The following is a 22,135-nucleotide window of genomic DNA, read 5'->3' as shown; positions in this document are numbered from 1 at the left end:
AAGATAAATGAATGTTTTTACATTTGGCATGAATTTGACCCTTTCCACTATGATTCAATTAATGCTATTATCTTTACTATCATTTCAGAATGATCATGTTTTTACCTTTGAAATCCTATTTTATATTACATTCCTGAAGATGTAATATGATATGGTTAAATGAATCACTGATATATTGAGGCATAATAAAAAATCACCTACTCTACATTTTTGGGTTGTTGTTTCAATGGGAAAGTGTACTTTCAAATATAAATAGAAAACTGGGGCCAAGCTTGTTTCCCATTGAATACTTCTATAACTTTAAAGAGAAAACCCGTTCCCTGATACATTAATTAATTGCCATCTGGGTCATTTGTCTTGTGGGCTATAATATTTAAATAATATGAGTAGAATTTCTACATATCTGTACAGACCAATCTTTAAAGGGGTTGTTTACCTTTGAGTTATATTTTAGTAAGATGTAGAGCAGGGATCCCCAACCTTTAGAACCTGTGAGCAACATTCAGAAGTAAAAGGAGTTGGGGAGCAACCCAAGCGCGATAAATGTTCCTGGGGTGCCAAAAAAGGACTGTGATTGGCCATTTAGTAGCCCCTATGTGGATTGTCAACCTACATTGAGGCTCTGTTTGGCAGTACATCTGGTTTTTATACAACCAAAACTTGCCTCCAAGCCTGGAATTCAAAAATAAGCTCCTGCTTTGAGGCCACTGGGAGCAACGTCCAAGGGGTTGGAGAGCAACATGTTGCTCACGAGCTACTGGTTGGGGATCACTGATGTAGAGAGTGATATTCTGAGACAATTTACAATTGGTTTTCATTTTGTATTATTTGTGGTTTTTGAGTTATTTAAAGTTTTATTCAGCAGCTCTCCAGTTTGCAATTACAGCAATCTGGTTTCTAGGGCTTAAATTAACCTAGCAACCATGCATTGATTTTAATAAAATACTGGAACATGAATGGGAAAGATGAGTAATAAAAAGTAGCAATAACAATACATCTGTAGCCTTACAGAGCATTTGATTTTTAGATGGGGTCAGTGACCCCCTTTTGAAAGTTGGAACGAGTCAGAAGAAAAAGGCAAATAATTAAAAAATCTATAAAAAATAGATAATGAAGACAAATGAAACGTTTCTTAGAATTGGCCATTCTATAATGTACTAAAAGTTAACTAAAAGGTGAAAGACTCTGAAAATATTTGTTTTTATATTTGTCATCTAATCCCATTGTTGACTTAACTTTGTAGTATCATAAATATTGTGACAAAGGTATATAATAAAATGGCTTTTTACAATATTTCTTTCTGAGACTGTCAGGTCAATGTTTGCTAGCTGACTTGACAGAAGCAGAGACTTTCTGGGCTTGGGAGGCTTTGTCCCTGTATATCCATGATCACAATCCATGATCATTGCTCCTGCTCTTACGCTGTCTTAAAATTACTATGATGGTGATGAATACATTAAATGTAATACACTGTATTAATGTATTTGGCCTTGTTGAAGTTTACTTGAAAGACATTTTTTAATTGTACTGTATATACATGTTCATTTTTTCCTTTCTCTATGCGTTGCCTGGTTAATTGTGGTGATAGTATAACAATGTCAGCACCCAGTGTTTATAAAATATGCTTTCCAATTGTTCACATCAGGTTTTTTTCTCCATTCAATTCCCTTAAAATAGGTAAACATGTGAACATTTCGTAGAGGTTCCTTTCATAGTTTTTTTATGGGATAAAATGGATTACAAACTATGGTTGCACAAAGTACAGAGTAGCTGCTAAACATAGCGCTTATTAGTGAATGAATATGCCTCACCTTCAGTGGATGTAGTAATGGGTTTAGTGTCTGTCATGGTTAGGGTAACTGGTCTCACTGCGCCATGATGTGGGGATGGCGCCAACACAGGAGTGAAGTGGCCGGGCACCTTTCCGACAACTTGCCCGCTGCTGTTAGGCTGTAAGAGTAGAAATGTAATTTTCATGAATGTGGCATGTCTCAGATACATAATACAATAGCTACAAAAAACTTGTAAAATATATATTATATCACTAGACACACCTTATTATATAATATAAGGATATTTTTAGTCACTTGACTGCTGTGACTGCTTAAAAGTCAGGAAACTTCTTGGTCGCTGCTAATGTCTATATAACTTATAACTAGGCATATAATGATACATATATATATATATATTGAAGAATTTGCTGCACCATTCAGTGAACCACAAAGCATCTGTATAATGCAGGGGCAACTAGACTATTTAACGCAGGTGGTTGCCATCAAATTACCTTATAAGCAGTTTTGAAAAATGTTAATGTCCTAAAATAATAGGTAAACACAGAACTGTGATTCTAATTACATTCTAACGAACATACTCAAAAACATAGCATCATCAACACAAATTATCTCAATGTGAGGATTCAAAAATCACTATTCAACACTTTTTAAAAACACTTCCCACTTTCCCTCACAATTGGCCCTTACCGGGTTCTTCTAGAGGTTATAGTTGAAAAAAGCATGATGAACTATATATATTAGTATATGGGTTTTGTGACATTTTAGGGCATGCACATCCCAAAAAAAAAGACAAAGTTTGATAAATAAACTGTTTTATAAATTCCCTGCTTTTATTTGTTGAATGAACAAAATAAAATGCCCAACTGTATTTTAAACTTACAAACAATTATTCAAACTGAAAAATGGCTTGTCTCCTCATTCTTCGTTAGTGCTGCTGCATGGAATGGTATAGCCCAACAATTCTAAAACAAGGCTTGTTTCTTTTGTGGTGAAAATTTAGATAAGCTTAACAAAGCACGTGAGTTATGCAAATATAAAAAGGACTACTCCCAAGCTTACTTTGTATTACTTCCTTGTTTTTTCCCATATACCCTAACCTTTTTATACTGAAACTTTTTACAGCCAGGGCCTTCTCTTCTACCTGAACGAGTTTCTGTTAGTATGATATTGTTTGATTTTGGGTGTGGATGCCAGCTTGGCATAATATATTTACAGTTACAATGTCAACTGCCAGCTTCATTAATACAGAAACAATTTGTCAAACCATAACAGAACATATCCAACTTGTAAAATACAAGCAAAACACTTAAAAATAAATATTTCTAACAGCAATAAAAGTCAGAAATGAAAATATATATTAATTAATTAATATAGAATCGGCTCTTTAGACTTAAGCAGCTTTATTATCATGTTACCCTTTTCCATTTTTATTGGGCTGGAGAGTAGGCTCTCAGAAACACATAATTATGCCTTATAGAGGGGACTCAAAACAATATAACACATTATCAGATTGAGTTCTGGGAAGTTAATGAATGCTCTGTGTCCTTGCTGACCCTAAAATGGCAAATCAAATATTGCCCTGGATCAATAACTTCTCTTTGTTATAGTACAAGTCGTTTTAAATTTAAATTTACACTCCATGTATTTCAAGAGTAGCAGCACCGTCCAGCCACGAAACTTCCAATTCAGCTTAAAAGTAAACTCTTTAGAACAAAAAATCGCTGTGGTTCTCCAGAGTTTACTTTTAAGCTCTTTGTTATATTTATTATATATTCATTTTCTTTACAGAAAAGCATCCAACCTATTTTGGGCACTTTAGTAAGACAGGCTTCATATTATATTGCTATAGAGAGGTGCCTATTTGCAGTAGGCCACATGAGTAGATTCAGTATGGTTATCTATTATTTTTGGATACATGTGCTCTTTCAGGGAGAATAGAACTGCTGTAAGCAAAAAAAAAAGGAAAATGGTGCTGTATACCTAAAAAATTAAGTAAAAGTAAAAAGCACTATACTAATGTATCACAGTCCAAACAAAGAACAAATACAGATACAGGAAAAGTCTCTCAGTTCATCACAGTCTACCGGTGCAGATATGCAATCAAAGGAAAATGTGAGTTTTCCCAAGATAATCAAACAAAAAGTAATTAAAAATAGAAAACCATTTATTAGGATATGAGAGACAAAAAGCCTAGTACATTTAGTGCTGGTGGGCACATCCCTGTACATTTCTTTTATAGGGGCTTTGATCAATCAGAACAATACATACATAAGTCAATCACAGTTGTTTTCCATAGTGAGAATAGGGAGGAACACAAAAATAATGTAAAACTATACAAAACTTAAAATATTTCCCCTTAACAATTAACCTATTTCTCACTTATGTTTTGTATACTACTACAGGTATAGGATCCCTTATTCGGAAACCTGATATCCAGAAAGCTCTGAATTACCGAATAGCTGTCTCCCATAGACTTCATTTTATCCAAATAATCCAAATTTTTAAAAATGATTTCTTTTTTCTCAGTAATAATAAAACAGTAGCTTGTACTTGATCCAAACTAAGATATTAATGCTTATTGGAAGCAAAACCAGCCTATTGGGTTTATTTAAATTAATTTCTGGCAGATTTAAGGCATGAAGTCCCAAATTACGGAAAGATCCGTTATCTGGAAAACCCCAGGTCCTGAGCATTCTGGATAACAGGTCCCATACCTGTACTAGTTTTGTAACTACTTTTTGTTTGGTCTGTTTGTATCTTGGGAAAACTCACATTATTTTCCTTAGAATGGAAATTACCATTTTGCATCTCAGACCCAGAAGATGTTAGCCTGAGATCTGAGCAGTGAAACCACTCATTCTGCTTCAGGTAGAAATATAAATGGGTTGATTAGTAAATAATATTGTTACGTTTTCCATTTTATTTATTTAAACTGTATTCAAAAAGAAAACAAATACTTTTTTTCTAGTCAAGGCAACATTTTTTCAAAAAGCACAAGTTCTTGAATTTTGCTTTGTGAAGCATTTAAAGAAATGTGAAAAGCTCAAAATATATTTTTAATACAGACAGTGTGACTTGGGAGCATAACACAGGGCACATCCTACATTGGGCTTTGTCAAACCAAGCTTGTGTGTGACTACAAGATTGGACATTTAAGGACTCAGGTGTTAAAATACAGCAGAAAGCTTTCCAATAAAGGCATCTGGCAACTTGGCAAGCTCCTGAGACAGTTGTGAGCACAGTTCTAGGGCTGCCTTGGGGTATGCCATTTGTGTTGGATGGTAATCAAGTCTGCAATCATCTTTTTAGCCATGATAACCCTTCATCCTTGAACACTGAATGAACATCCTTGTGCACATCTATCTCAGATAAGAGCGTAGAAACACACAACAGGTGAACGACATAATTTAAGTTACACTGTTAAAAACAGAAATCTTAGAACATTTGTATTAAAAGCTGGGAGTCTAGTTATACATATTTCTCTCTTGCATGGTAATATATTCTGCTTACTTACACATCAAGTTCTATTACATAAAACAATAGCTCCATAACATAATAATGTTTAAACATTTTCTTGCAATAATATGTCCCCAAAAGGTATATCATGTTGTTAACACATCCATTCTTAGCCTTCACAGGCTAGCTATATGTTTCATGCTTGGAGTTTAAACTAGAAATTATTCGCTTATCTTTGCCTCTGATCCAAACATAAGAATAATTGACCAAAATCTTATGAAGAATTCACTTTCTCTGCAAGGCTAGCCTCCTCAATCTAACATGGTTTTTCCTGCAAAAATGAACATCATTTTATAATTGTGCTTTAACAACCCAAAATAACCAGCTTATAGTGTATATAGAGAAATTTGAGGAGCAGGTAATGTAAATACATGTGATGCAATCCTTCTCCATTTGAAGGTTTTAACTTTGCTTTGAAAGAGCAATCAAAGAAGTTGTGCAAACACATGTTCTGCTTGGCAAAGTCTAAGCTTTTCTGAAGAACAGTCTGACTTTCTGAAGAATCCTGGCATCTGGGCTCTTTGATGTACAATTATATAATTTCAAACTGCTGCTTTCTAAACGTGTTTGACATATATGTTTGACGCCATGTGCTTTCATCTCATAAAATAATGCATCACGAATAAGAACTGTAGAGCGTCTGCCCTGTTCATTACACAATTTGTAGTAGTTAAACCATGTTAAGAAAATTGCCCATTTTGTTCCTTCATTGAAACCTTCAAGAGCTCTGTGGCTCTAAACTAATTTTTTCTACATGTTCGATTGAATGGCATAGCTGTTTCACTATAATCAGTGCAGCGGTAATGTAATTGCACCGCAAAATTGCTACGGGGACTACAAGACAGCTCAGTTGCTTGTCCTAACAATCTAAATGAGCACATTACTGAGAGTGGCTGGGGAGGAACAGTTCATTCTAGGTAAAAGCTGGCATGGTGTCTGCTATTTCCATCTGCAACGCTGTAACTATAAACTTATTCCGCACTGGAGATTCAGAGATATTTGAAAACAGGAAAGGTACACATTCAGCTCAGATGATATCATATCACATAGATTTTCCATGTAAGGCAGCCATACTTAATGATAAGGAAAAACTGTGTCATTTGAGAAATATAAGCTTAGTTAAACCTTTGATAGCACAGAAAACAAAATTCTAATTTTCACAAATACTACATTTTAACACTACTGCATTATTATTGGTTTTACATTTATTTCACATATATTCATTATAAAATAAAAATATTTATAACAGTCACCATACTGTAGCATTAGCAGCATCTGCTGGATTCAATACACAGTGACAATTGTTAAATTTGCAATTAGCCTAAATGGCTTCCCAGAAAATATAAATTCAGGGTTCACCATGCATTATATGCTTTTAACTCACTTACCTACTGGATCGGTCTGGTTATGTGCCCTCTAACTACTTGGGATGTCATGCGTCTGTCATATAAAGCCCCGCATGCACATTGCACACCACTTTAGCATTGGACAATGGAGAATGTGGGGTAGAGAGTACCCATACTAATGCAACCGAAATATCATAGCCAAAATAATCTAAGGATTTATTTGACCTTTACATTCCTCGAGCATTTTTTTTAAACAGTTTTCTATTTAGAAGACTTTGTAAAGCTATGATTATCTATCTATAGATGATCTCATTTGTTTTAGAGCCGTATAATGTATAGTGCAATAACTTTAAGGGTCGTAGTGAAAATTTGAATTTTCGAATTCCAAATATCTAATTTTTGAGTTTTTTATGTCTAAAACTGTGAAATTCGACTAGGTAATTGTTAAAATTCGATTTGAAATTAAAAAATTCGAATAAGATTTACAAGAATCCTCATACACTGGCCCTTTAAGAACTTGAATTTGACTATTCGCCACCTTAAACCTGCCGAATTACTGTTTTAGGCAATGGAAGATCATCAATTTGGAATTGTTTGCAGCCTTCCTGGCCTTTTAGGTTTTTTTGGAGAAAAAAACTAGAAACTAATTCAATTCAAATTCCTTTCAAATTCGATTTGCGTTTGCTGGTCGATCCTATTCATCCAATTTTCAAAAATTAGATTTTTTTAATAAATTGCAATTGGTCAAATTTCGAGTTCATGGGAGTTCTAAATAACTCCCATGAACTTGAAATTCGACCCTTGATAAATCTGCCCCAAAGGGTGATGGAACACGCTCCGATTCGAGGATATGAGTCGCCCAGAGACAAATGTCCTCTTCTTCGGGTAACTAATCTCCCCGAAATGTCTTCCCGCAGGATGTTTCCTTGTGAGGCAACTATTAGTGGCTGGGCGACTTATCTCCCTGAATTGGAGCGTGTGCCTAAAAGCATCTGTAAACTGTCATTGACCTTTTTACACAGTGACTTTTTACACAGTGCTCTGTAGCTTAAAGAAGACTTAATACTTAACTAACTAAATAGTACATTTATTTCCATAAGTGAATATTTTGAAAACTAAAATCAATACAAACAGGTCTATTTCCAAAGTACAATAAGCAAAAGACTTTGACGGCATGCACGTCAGTTTCTTTTCAATCCTTATGAACAAATTGAGTTTGAACCTTCTTGGAGAAAATGAGCTTGAACTCTGTTATTGTTTTTAGAGCTAACTAAATACTGTCTCAGTTCAATGAATAGGCACTGACGACTTTTAGTCTAGCCGAGCTGATTTGTAAAGCTGAAGGACCTGTAAGCAATATTCAAGGGTTATTCACGCAGTTATGTGAAGCAATGCTTTAATACATAACCTACTGTGTGTTACTGCTTTAAAACACATTTGTCCAAACATTTTGTGTACAATGATGTCTCTGTATTAACTACACGGTGTTACTGTTTACATTTGTGTAAACAAGCTATGCTAACTTAAACTGACAGCTTTGATGACAGACACACAAGTATTTATCAGGGACTGCTGCATCAGAGAAATAGCATACACATATCAGTCATACCTAAATGTAGTTTACACAACAATAGAAAGAACTTGCACTGTATTTACAAGGGAACTAGTCAAACATAAATAGTTATATTATCAAAAGCTCCATGTTGAGGCAGCCTTCAGTGCAACCACTTTCCATTTAGAATAAAGCCCCTGAGAAACTGCCACAAGAATGCTCCATGCAAATGCATGTTAAAGTGTCGAGCATGAGTTCATTTACATAGAAATATAGAATATAGAATTAGGCCCATTCATATCACAGGTGACTAAGGTTAGAAATATAAATTATGAAGAATATCGGCATATTGAGTTATGGCAGTTTTAGGGAATTAAACAAAGTGACATTTACCGTAATAGTCATGTAGTATGGGACATGTGATGTGACAAGCTTAATGAATATTCTTTGTAAAGCTGGCTTTGACCCAAACCAAATTCAATAAGTGAATAAGAGATGTATATCAAAGGAACAGCCCTTTATAATATCTGTACTATAAATTTGACTGTCCAGATTAAAGGAAGAAAGTACAGGGAATAACAATGATTCTTACCATGCTTACCATCTGTCCAACTAGAAAAAAAGGCAAATGCCTTATACTCCTTGTAGCAATTCTGCCAGACTCAAAAGGATTTGGAAATATCAGAATAAAACTATCAATGCTGGGAAATTGTTTATTCTTTCCACTATGAATGGTAGTTTTCTTTTAATGCTGAAGGGTATCTGTCATGTCTAAATTTGCACTGTAATTGGCTAGTATGTCCATGAACCAATCATGTCAATGTCAATGTGACCATAAAAGGAAAATATTCACTATGAGCTATGCTGTTTTTTTCAGTATAAAATCTAAACATTAATGCATCATTTGCGACTAAATGCATTAAAAATGCTTTTCTCCCCAGCACAGATATTAATCCCCATTTGTGGAATGGTGTATAAAGATAGTACCGATAAACATAGTACCGATTTTACAGCTGACATCACTGAAGTACCTTTAGTCCTAGAACTCAGGACTACCATCCCTGGGTAAACTACCCCAGTAATAGCAGGTTTTCCATTCTAAATCGAAAGTATACTGTATCAGCCCTCACAAGTGCTGGACAAGCATTCAGAATGGATATATGATGCATTAGTGTTAATTGACAGCCTGCTTACATTTCCTTTTTATAGAAGATGATCCTGAACCCAGCCCTGCATTTTCTTGCAGCAGGATTGCTCTGAACCAACCATGTGTATGAATACCACATACAATGTGAGAATATATACAGGTATGTTCATGGCTGACCTGGAGAGCTGTTGGCTGTTCCACATTCTGGCGTATTTATTATAACAGAGGGTAATTGATATTACAATTAATTTGAACTTCTAATTGTATTATTTTTATTTTAAAATATGAAATATGTGGACTTCAGGGATATTGTCTTAAACAATCTCATCTCCTTTGTGCAGGATTTATTAGAACTGTTCTTGCAGCGTTAAAAAACCTATGACAAATAAAAATATTATATAAAATAAACCCATGATAAAAGCTCTGGGAAAAAAAACTAATCTTGTAAAGGTCTATACCCAAACTATTTCCCACAGTTAAATGTATATCGCTTCATTTAGATAATACAGCTATTTAGGAATGAGGTTTACTCTGGGATTCAGCAACTGTGACATATCTGAACAACCCCAAAGTTTTATCAGATGACAAGCATAAACTTTATCCTTTTTCAAGTTTTAACTCTGCAGTTCTTCAAAGTGACCTCTTAATAGTTTCTTTTTTGGCTGTCTGTTTTGTGAGGTGGATATATCCCATATGACTTCTAATGTGTACCCTCCCTAAAGAAAAATATGCTTCCCTGTATATATCATCCAGACTGTACTGTGAGTCTGTCATTCTTTGCTGTTTTGTGATAGAAACTAAACAGTCATATGCTGTGATATTCAATTTTGCTGAAGTAAAGAGTACGAATTAGGGCCAGAAGAATCATGTAGTTTACTTTACCTTACACTGACCCAGAATGTTTTTATACAACTTTCAAGTAACTGGTAGACTACACACAGCACATTGCAAGGCCTGTTCTAACTGATCCTAAACAGCAAGAATTGCAGCCAAGAGCATGACTGTTTTGTTACAATGAACACACTTCTGTATATATTATATTCATGTGAAGATTATATTGAAGATCATATTATGCAAGTTTGCTGTGCAAATTAAATACCCCATAATATTGCCCAAACTTTGTTGACACCTGGAAAACTCTGCATTCAATGCCATCCCCCTATATAAATTATACCTTAACCTTGCCCCTTTTTTCCATTTTTATTTATTTTTTATTTATTTTTAATGTTGTAATCAGGTGGATATTACAGGAAAATGGAGACACTGGGCATTGCCCAGCCCGCAGAAGCAATAATGGATATTCCGATTCTCCCCCTTAAAAATATTTTAACATGTCCCATCATGCATAGTTTTAATTGTCACCTCTGGGTAACCTCTGATAACTTATAATATACTAATGGGGAAATGTAATAAAAGTCGATAACGGAAAATTATTCGCAATGTGAAAAGTTATGCCTTTGTGTGAACAAATTTTGCTCTTGCGAACGTGGAAACTGTATAGCGACCACTTCCGACAATGGAAAACCATTTGCGAATCTTGTAGTTGCGCTAATGCGCAGTAAACGTAATAAAACTCCTTACCCAAAAAGTCGTTATGTTTGCTTCAAAAGATTACGACACCTTCAAGCACTTCTTAAGCGTGCGCAATTAAAATTGGCAATGCAATAACAGTTTAAGGAACAATATTGCATTGCGAGATGTGTTTTTCTCTTTGTGACTTTTATTACATTACCCCCTTTGTGCCTTTAGACATCCAACATGATGTGTTTTGTGGAGCCTAGCTCCCAATTGCCACTAAGCAGGGACAAGCCTGCAGAAAAAAACTGCAGCACAATTCGTTGCAGAAACCATTTTTTGGCTCTTTTGTCTTCCAGGAAGTTACTAATCACAAGGGAATATAGATTTTCCCATACTAAAGAAAAAACAATCTTATATAAGTTCTGTAAGGGTGTGGGAACTATTACATATAGCTGTGTGAATGTTTCAACATGTTCTGTCTAATAAAATCAGATTTTATTACCATTGCCCTTTAATGGCATGTCACTGGAGATGTCTTCAAGCTCCATTTTTGGAGCAGTATGTATATATATATATATATATATATATATATATATACTAGTATCAAAAATAAAAACACCTAGTATGGCTGAGGTGTCACCAAAAATGGAAAAAGTATGTTTGTTTATTTATTGTGTTTATTCTATCTACTGCTGGTCAGAACAACTGTCACAAGAAAAAGGCATTTTACCAAAATCAATTGCTCTATTACATGATAATGTAAGGGGAAATGCATCCAAAAGCTGTTTTTTGCATAATGAGAGAATAATTAATTCTAAGCAACTTTCCAATATAAATTAAACATTTTTAATAGCTTTAAAGTTATTTTTAAATGTATTACAAATTGAAAAACAGTGTTTGTTTATTCATGTCTGTTCCCTGACTGTGACTCTTCTAACAGTGCAACAGAAGTTAGTTTTCCTTGATGTCTGTTAATCAACTGACTTCCGCTACATCATTTAAAGAGACAGAACCAGTAGTACTTATAAAATGAACAGTCAGACAGATACTGTTAGCAATAGCAATTACAAGTGTTTACATTTAAACGATTTAAAACATTTTATTTTTCAAACAATAGTTTTGGATGGAATCCCCTTTAATGATGCCAACAAATGTATTGGTCTTGAACGAATCTATGACATAATTTAATTACAATTTTACTTAGGAAATGCAATAGGTGCAAAATGCAAAAAAAGCCTAAGTTTTTATAATATATGCAAACTGCTCTGCACATAGGCCATAGTCAGGGGTATTTGTTTTCCAGAACAGAGGACAAAGACCTTTGCTTCACTTGTGCATTTTTGCTCCACTTAGTGCTTGCACTTTTATCTGAGGTTATTTTGAATTACTGTAATATTCCTGCAAAACCCCTTTAAAGGTCTGATTTGGGAAATCTCACTGTCTAAAGGCAGAATTAAATTTGCATCCCACATTTTGGATAGCCAACCCATACTACCAATTGCACCCTTTTTGGTCTTCAGCTGAGTGCCTTTTAGATCATAACATGGTTATAAGTATGTATACAGTAATTTTCAAAAATAGTGTTTAAAAAGAGTTAAGTGAAATACTATAATAAAAAAAGTCATTTTTATTACCTGGCTTGTTTGAGGGCTGGACGGGTCATAAGAAGGAACATAGTTTTTCAAGGCATCCTGGGGGTTCAGGTGAGGAGGATATCTGATCGTGGGGTGAGAAAAGTAGGAAGATGGGGCAGGAGGAAGAATTGCTTGTGCTGAAAATGGCAAAGGGGAGGGTGACGTCCTGGTTGAGATGACTGAAAAAAAAATATATTATTCAATTAGTTGAAATTATTTTATTTTATTCCCCAAACATTTAATCTCCAACTAAACTTCATACAATTGTTTATTTTGTTCAGTTTGCAGCTAAATCTAAGACAAAATACCAGACATCCCTTGAGAACTAGCAGCCCAACTTTCCCAGATTGGACTGCTCAAAGCCTTGTTTAGCTTTCTGCAATTACACCATCATCTGATTTAGCTATGCTTGAAATAAAAGCATAATTCTCAGAAGGAAAACATATTTCACTGGTTAAGTATTTTTCTCCAGAGCCTTTAAAGATAACAAAATCCACATTTTTAGATCCTTAACCTTAGCCTGGAAGATTAGTCATCACCAGCAGCTAAAAGCTTAGCCAGAATAGACCACTATAGACCAGTCTTTAAAATAGAGGGTGAATAATGAATCATGTCCTCACAAAGGGTATTGGAGAATTGATGATTTTAAGGAGGCCTACCATTATTTATCACTTTTTCCTCAAGTCATACTCATTCTTCAGTTTGCCTCCCAAAATGTCTGTGACATACCATTAACAAACAGACTAAGATAGTCTTATAGCAATTTTATGTGTGGTTACTATAACTTCTACAATGCAGTCTATGGTAATATCTAGTCAGGTATCCAGTGAATTTCCAGGGAATATTAAGACCATATGATAATGGATACTGAGCTTAGTAGCATTAGTTTTCTGCACCTGACTCTTTACCCTTCCCCTCTCAGGGGGTTAATGAATATTCCTACAAATGAGGATAAACTCCTAGCATCCATTAACAGCCTTTGCCAGTAAAAGGATTCTGTTTTTTTTTACTATAAATGCTAGAAAGTCACAACAAGTAACTGTTCTTTAAAGGAATATACAGGTAGCTAAACATGAAGAGATATATACCATAATAGGCTTAGTTGCCCTATAAAAAAACAAACTTAAAATCAACAAATGAATCTGTTTTTGCAGTACAGTAAATGTTAATGGTTTATGTATGGTATAGCCATGTGTATTTCATGAATTTGATGCAAGCTCTCTTTTGCCAGAACCAAACTGTATTTATTGCCAGATTGTGTTTTATGTTAATAGAGAATCAATATAGGACAAAAGTAGGAAACAAATCTTATTATAACCATAGATAACATTTGGCCATTCTCTTTTTTTAAGGCATATAAGTTGATTTGTTTTGTCTGATAAGGATCATTTCCATATTTCAGCCTCATTAATGTTTCGAATATAGTCAGATGATAATGGCTTCATATAAAGGGTTGATAGCTGTGTCAGACTGTCAATCACCATGAGGCATAACAGCTGTGTTACTAGTTTAATAACAAGTGCACAAAAACTACATCTTTGTAATGAAGAAACACAAATATCCCAAATGCATCATTTTATACCCATACAAAGTATAAAGCACAGGTCTAGGTCTTATGCATGTTCATAATATGTGTAAGCCTGTATTGGCAAAAGAACTAGAATGGAAGTACAAATTAAGAGTCACAAACCAAAGATATGTTGGATATTCAATTACATATTAGCCACAAAACCAGTGTTGCTGTCACTCTTTCTTGTATCCATATCATGTATTTGATAAATCTCTCTCGTCTTCACATAGGATATTTGAATGCTCTTGGGAGTTGCAATCATGATTTTGCAAATCAAAAAGAAAGCTAAGTTTTCCTCTAAATATAACTGTGACTCTGATTTCATCTTGGTCAATGATCACAAAAATATCTTTTGAGCACACTGTTAAACCATTTTATTTCTGTGTTCTCATGTGGTTGGCCCAGAATATTTACTAAATTGTGCATTTTCACCTGCTTTCCACAATTTCTTGTGTGTACTGGCTACAGAATTTGTACAATTGCGTGGCTTAGAGCAGTGCTGTCCAACTGGTGACCCCCCCTTGTGTAGCCCCTCACATGCCTGCTGTGACTACTTACCTTGTGTAAACGTTAAAATGTATCAATGCTGAGATTAATTGGCCCCTGCATTGTTTAATCTCAAATTCAGACAGTAAAACCCTGCATTGTTCACACCTGTAATCCCCACTACATTGTTGACACCTGTAACTCCTCTATTGTTCACACCCCTAAAGCCCTGTACTGTTCATACCCAGACTGAAAGTGCCCACATTGTTCACCTGCTCACATTTCATACAAACTGTTGGAGGGACACTAGCATTGTGTCACTGTATGTAGCACAGTATGAACTGTTCATATCAGAGTGGTTTCCCTGTCTCCTCCTCTAGTCTGCCTGCCCTATGCTCCCTGTGTGTGCCATTCTCTGCCTGCCCTATGCTTTCTGTGTTAGCCATATTCTGCCTGTGTGTGCCATACACTGCCTGCCCTATGCTCCCTGTGTGTGTCATACTCTGCCTGCCCTACTCTGTCTGTGTGTGCCATGTTCTGCCTGCCCTATGCTCCTTGTGCATACCATGCTCTGTCTGCCATATTCCTTTTATGCTTGTGTGGGCTACTTCCAGTTACTCCTCCCACAATCTAAAACATACAAGCAGGGTTAACTGGCTTCTGATAAAATTGATCATACTGTGCGTGAATGTGATAGGGAATATAACATTATGCTCCCCTGGGGCAGGCAGTAATGTGTAATCTCTGTGTAAAGTGTTGTTGAATATGTTGCTCTTATACAAATAAAGGATAATAATAACAAATTAACTTTGTACAAATAACATCTGAAATTGTCAAGAAAAAAAATCATGAAGAATACTTTAAAGCAAGGGTCCCAACCTCAGTCTACGATAATGCCAACAGTGCATTTTTCCACATAAGAACAGGTGGATATCATTAGTACACGTGGATCTACTGCTGTAGTGACTCATCTACTGATTAAACGGCTTGAGTTCATGTGAGGATATTCAAAAACCAGCTATGTTAAGGTTCCGAGGTTGGGAATGCTTGTTGTAGAACATTCTATTTGTTCAGACATGTTCATAAAAATGTAAACCTAATCTGCATACATTAATCCTCCTTGATTCTTTGCATTTCATAGGAAAAGAAAGAGTACAAGGCACAAAATAATCATACACTGTCACAGCATGTTTAATTCTGGTTGAAACAGGCAACTTTCAGGATGCACAAGCACCTTCTTTTTTTCTCAACAATCTTCCAAAGAATTCTAATAAAAAAATAGACGTTTTTTGCAAAAATTTTGTGGGGGGTCAGTGGTAAGAAGTAATGCCTGAGGGGCTCATATACCCGTACCAAAGAAGTGCCAACAATAATTTATTGGTAGAAAAATTATTTGTGTGATTTTTGTTGGTAATAAATTATCATTAACAGGTCACTAGAGACTCCCACCACTGATGCCAGATGATTAAGTAAGCATTGCACCTAAACCTTTTTCGGCATAAAAGGTGTTCTATGGATACACATTCTTCATTTTGTGCCTGCGAATGGGGCAGGGTTAATGGTGTTTCATGTATCCACTGGGCACAACATAAATGTGAATAAAAGCATGTATCAAACTAAGCTTTGTAAAACCAAATGTGATTACAGTTGGCATGTCTTGCTAACCATAAACATAAGACATGGGCTGTGAGCAGAAGGTTCCATATGTTTTAGAAGATTCAGTCATGTAAAGTGGTAGCCACCTTTGGGGGGGTATACTTGGAAGAATGGGTGGTTTACACATTTAGACTAGAACTATAAAATAATTTTTCCCTTGAAGAATATTTTTTTATTTCTTTAATCAGCTAAACTAGATAAAGTTGTAACAGAGGCAGGATGGGTAAGATCTGCCATGTAACAACCAACCGAGCAGTTTTGCATAAACATTGTGAGTTTTTCTTAAATTTAAATATATCACTCTTATGTGATTCTGGTGTATGTACATATTATATGATGTTTTTTAAATTTATGTTTTAAAAGTTCATCAAAGGACTAGGTTATTGAGTTGTTCTATTATCTTACCACTATGTCCTACTCCTGGAATTCCTGGGTGGTGATGCTGTGGAAAACTGCTCAATCTTGATGAAGAATCCTGTGGAGATGTCGGGCTAAACAATGGCTTTTCAGGTTTCTTCATTGTGGGAGAGGACATATCTGTTGAGTAACACAATACAACATCAAAACACGTATGTGTTTGCACACTACATCCAGCATCAGTAAGTAGCCTCAGATAAATTTGTATATAATAGGGTAAGTGTCCTGGATTTGTACTGGCTTATCCACTCTTTAGCGCAGTTATGTAAATGTTAAATTATACCCATTCTTGACCTGCTGTAAACATCTGCCATCATTCACTGCTACATGCTCCACTTTGTTATGTTCTCAGACTTCATTGTGGTAGACAGACGACCAAGCACAAATCATCTATAAATGAGGGCAGTAACAATTTGCTTGTCTTCAGCCGATTAAACCAAAATCACATTCCTTACATACCAGACAGGCGTATTGTTGGACAAATTCATTTACCCATTGGTTCACAGATACTGTGGACAGCACAAAATCAGATGTTTGTTCACCACTTGTTTTTTCAGCTATGTTAATAAATCCCTTAACAAATATTCATACTTGTTCCACGGTATTAACCACTGCTCTCCTATCCAGATTTTTTCAATATGTTGTTTCACTATATATGAGCAGACAACTAGGTTTCTGGTTCAATGCTTTGACAAGTAGTCTAGCTACTGCCTTGTAAAAAATAAATAATGAAAATAATGAAAAACCCTAAAAGCTGCCAACCTTTTCTTTTTAACAAAAGCCCACTCAAGGAAAAAGCAAAAATTGCAGATGGAATAAGGCCCTGAAACCCAGTGTGAGTTAGTAAACTCACAACATTAATCAAGGCTCCATAGTATTAGAATTGTAATGTAATATCATTGATATTGGGGTTCAGATTTTGATCAGAATGTAGCTTCTAGTTGAGGAATGTTCAGAAAATGTTGTATGTTTCACTTGGTTCCACTATAACTATCCCTCATGGTAATGTCACAGTCTCTGCCCACTCAGCACACATGGAATGTCATATTGATTCAGCAATAAGGAATAATCACATTATTTATCTTTCCCTGGCAATAAGGTGCATGAATAATCAGTGATTAATATTTAGCTAATAACAAGTAACAATCACTTTTCGAGACAAATGATGTTTTGTACATTAGCTTAAGTTGTAAACAACCAGTCTAGTCTAGTTCTATAATGCTGGCTTTTAATGGTGGACCGCATACACATATTACATGGTTTAAAAGCTTATGATGCACAACCCTGTTTTTAAAATTTAGTTAATCTTGAAGAAGAAGACTTGCCAGTTGTACCTGGATACCCATTTGGGCTTTGTCTTGCCTAATATGGGTTTGAAAATCACTGCCGTCTGAAATAATCCATTCATTCTGTGTTCTTAGTTTTTGTCCAAACCCCTTCATCCAAATCCTGCCTCAGCAAACTGTACTATTTACTATGTTCCCACCCTGAGTGATCAGAAGAAACAGCTCTTCATATCACTGAACCTTTCACCTTCCAAAAAAACTTTGAGTCATTACATAATTGATGTGTTTTACACTTATGCTAAAAAGAAGGTATTTTTGAGCACTTTGTCACCTGAGGGATGAACACCACAGAAGAAATCCGCACTTAGGGGATTTATGAATCTAAAAGGTGATTTATTTGAAAACAAACCTAACATTTCAGCTGGATCCCCTGCCTTTGTCAAAGTGCTAGAGCACATAATACAAGTCCCTTAAATGCAGTGTTTAAGGGATCGAGTTTTAAATTTTTCTTGCTATCTTGTAGACCTGGATTGCTGCCCAGAGCAGAGTACCATAGAATTACACTATAAACTTGTATTCAACCATTGCATTTGACATGTGACACTGGTTATTCTTTACATCTTTTACAACGAAATGCCTAACACAATCTATTAAGCCAAATACATTACTAAAATGTGGCCTATATTTGTTTAACATTTTCTTGCACTGGGCTTATGTGCTATACAGAAACCAGCTAAAATTTTTCAACTGTTGTTAGATTTTGCAACTTTTTTTCCCCGTGGTATATACTGATACATGGTTTAGTCAAGCTTTATCTTTCATAAGTATTTTGTAAGTTTTGTTCTACAGGGGTTAATTATTAAAATTTTCCCATTTTAGACGCAGATTAAGCTTTAAAATAATTTATATTTAAAATGAAAATATTGTCATAAATTATGCACTTGACAGCCATCCAATACCAAGGCTGCTATGCATCTCCGACACAAGAATATGAGGATCAGTGATGCTTTCCAAGCATGAAGCTCTCATCTAGGAATACTGTCCATATATAGTGCAGAAGCTAAGCAGGTCTAAAGCTACCCATAGACTTGCAGTTTATAGCCTACAGTTGGACGAAAGATCGTTCGTGCCAATCTTCAGAACTGCAACTAACCATTCAGATAATATAAAGTAATAAAGAGGAGAAATCACATGATTCTCTGGTCATTTATTAGCAATCACACAATCGTCAATGCATGCAGAGATATTATCATTAGCCAATTTAAATCTTTCAACCTGTCTGATCGACTGAGAGACCAATCGCCTGGTACGAAAAATGTCGGGACACTCCACACACAGTCCGAAAATCATACGAATCTCCGTTTCGTACAATAGTATTTTTGGGTCTATGCCCAGATTAAGACATCCATATGAAATGGAAAACACTAAGGGGCACATTTACTTAGCTCGAGTGAAGGATTTGAATGAAAAAAACTTTCGAAGGTTTTTTTTGGCTACTTCGACCAACCAATTGGCTACTCCGACCTTCAACTACGACTTCGACTGGAACGATTCAAACTAAAAATCGTTTGACTATTCGACCATTCGATAGTCGAAGTACTGTCTCTTTAAAAAAACTTTGACTACCTACTTTGCCACCTAAAACCTACCGAGCACCAATGTTAGCCTATGGGGACCTAAGCAATTTCTGATCGAAGGAAAGTAGTTTGATCGATGGATTAAAATTTTTCGAATCGTTCGATTCAAAGGATTTAATCGTTCGATCAAACGATTTTTCCTACGATCGTTCAATCTAAGTATTTGCGGTAAATCCTTCGACTTCGATATTCAAAGTCGAAGGATTTTACTTCGATGGTCGAATATCGAGGGTTAATTAACCCTCGATATTCGACCCTTAGTAAATGTGCCCCTAAATATCTATGTATTTATAAATATAGTAGGCAGGTCTTAAAGTGAATAAAAGGAAATTTTTATATGGGACTGAAATATTGACAATAACTCTGGCAGACTTATTTTCATTCAAAATGCTGACAAGAAATTTCACCCCATTATGAAGTCCTGGAGTGCGTCTATTGCTGAGATACTTTACCTATGATGTATGAGAGAGAGAGCACCCAGGCATGTGTTGACTATGTATTGGAGTGCACTACACATGGGAATGTGTATTTATACGTTGTATGTTTGATACTTTCAAAAACAGTTATTCATCATGTCTATAACTGGAAAATGTTCAATCCATATGAAGTAGCATCTCTATACACTAAAATTTTTTCTAAATCCCTTAATTTACTTGATTGATTTAAAGGATTATTTATGTAGCGAAGATAGATGATTTTGTTTGTTTAATGTATGGAGAACATGCTTAATTTAATTGTGAAAGTATTTGCTTAAAATATTTTATTCACTTGAAGTTATCATAGAATTGGTTATTATGTGATGAATTCGTAGCCACTAGAGCAGGGCTGGGGGAGAAAAAAAAGCCAATAGGACAAAAAGTGAAAGTTTACCCAAATATTTGTCTTGAGTGCTGTCAAACTTTTCCTGGTGTGTTGTCTACTGTTGGTAAAACATCCAACCATTATTGTCTGAAGAAATGGACAAGTGTACTAATGGCCTACATACATCGGCTCTGAATGCCATATTGTGTCTGTCTTGAGCTGTCACGAGACTGTCAGTAACAGAATACCTTCACAAGGCACAATTACTTCATTCTCTTGCGTGAAGGCCATCACAAAAGACAGAATATATAAAAGATCACATTTCATTCCTAATCACAGGGAAAAATGTGGCAATTAACTCCTGTATAAAAAAACGAATGGAGCAAAACTTGCTCCTCGTGCACTGCTATAGGAAAATAGAAGTGTTATAAGACTGAGAATAGTATTATATGTTAACAAGTTCATGCTCTTTAGCTAAAACTCATAGATGGTGCTAAAGAAAATCTAAAAGAAATCTTGTTATTTTTACCATTTTAACTTTTCCAATCTCTTATGATAACAGTTATCCACATCAAAGTAAAACATTTACTCCAGACTAGTATGACATTTATTTTTACCCGCAACTGGGAAGGTATAAGGCATCCATTGCAGAAGGTTATATGAGAGCATCTGCACCAAAATATGTTTCTACCTATGGCAGCAAGCCTAGTATTTAATATGGACGACACTACCCAGTCAAGTAATATATACCTGTATGCTCATTCTGTTGCTTTGAGCAGCGAAAACACTGGCATTGTTCTTTTTGTGCAGGTGACAAAACTCTACCCTGTAATCCCTTACTTAAAATTGTTACAGATTCACAAGTTACACTTTTCTCATACAAAATAGTACGCCAGCCACTTATTAACTGAGACCCAGATCCAATTCCCAGGAGCAGGTATGGATAATGGATTACAACTTCCAGCACCCTGGGTGGAAAGCACATGTAACAATTAGTCTGTATAATTTCATGACAGTGGGATTCAGCTTGTTTTTAGATATAGTGCCCAGTTCTGTGCAGCAAAACACAGTGATGGATTTGATATATGAGAGTAAATCTACAAACAAAGTTCCTCTTAAAAAATAAAATTAGTTATAGTTTTGTTCCTCTGCCTACTTTCGGCAGGGCGGGATTCTGATATCATGCAATGAACAGAAGGCATGTCTGGCAGTGAAGGAGTTATGCAATAAAATCTCTCCGAATACCAAAAGAAAGACCCCTACTGGGATGAATGGCTGTCTGAAGGACATAATTGTAGATTATAAGGCAGCAGGGGTATGATACAAAATCAGCAATTCTGGCACTGGTCTACAGATGTGCTGCCTCTAACTTTGGCAGTAAACCATTTAATGGTGCTGTGGAAAAGAATAGTCACCATTTCAATTTGTAAAGGAAGACAGCATAGATCTTTACAGTTGACCTATACAGCCTTATTAGCAGCAGTTGTTGTTTGGGAAGCAGGGACATTTCCCCCGTCATGTGCCCTATTACCCATTCACATTCTTGGCTGCTTGTTATTAGATATCAGTGAAATTATCAGTTTTCATGTGAAAGCTGATTTTGTACTTGGAAAAAAAACATAAGCTAACATAAGCTAACTTTGGCAGACAGATATTTTCATTTCTAAAGCCTGGCTGGCCTTTGAATTTCTGAGAAGAGGAATATATTTTGGAGTTGCAATCCAAACCACATAATAGGCTCAAATTACTATTAGGATAGTATGCACATCCTTGGGC

The 22,135-nt window shown here is 35.5% G+C and overlaps 1 protein-coding gene across 6 annotated transcripts in view; it reads right to left on the bottom strand.

Annotated features, from left to right (window-relative positions):
* nfib.L (nuclear factor I B L homeolog) overlaps window positions 1-22,135 on the bottom strand; it is a 158,260-nt gene that overhangs the window by 30,319 nt on the left and 105,806 nt on the right. For all 6 annotated transcript variants that reach the window (XM_018249502.2, XM_041582583.1, XM_018249486.2 and 3 more), the window contains 3 exon segments: window positions 16,624-16,755; window positions 12,507-12,685; window positions 1,812-1,950 (listed from right to left, as the gene is read on the bottom strand). In XM_018249502.2, the coding sequence (XP_018104991.1) occupies window positions 1,812-1,950; window positions 12,507-12,685; window positions 16,624-16,755 (450 nt within the window).

This window comes from Xenopus laevis, chromosome 1L (genome assembly GCF_017654675.1).
Source record: "Xenopus laevis strain J_2021 chromosome 1L, Xenopus_laevis_v10.1, whole genome shotgun sequence".
Lineage (NCBI taxonomy): Eukaryota > Metazoa > Chordata > Amphibia > Anura > Pipidae > Xenopus > Xenopus laevis.
The sequence above is the reverse complement of the archived record's forward strand: the minus strand, read 5'-3'. Positions and strand labels throughout refer to the sequence as shown.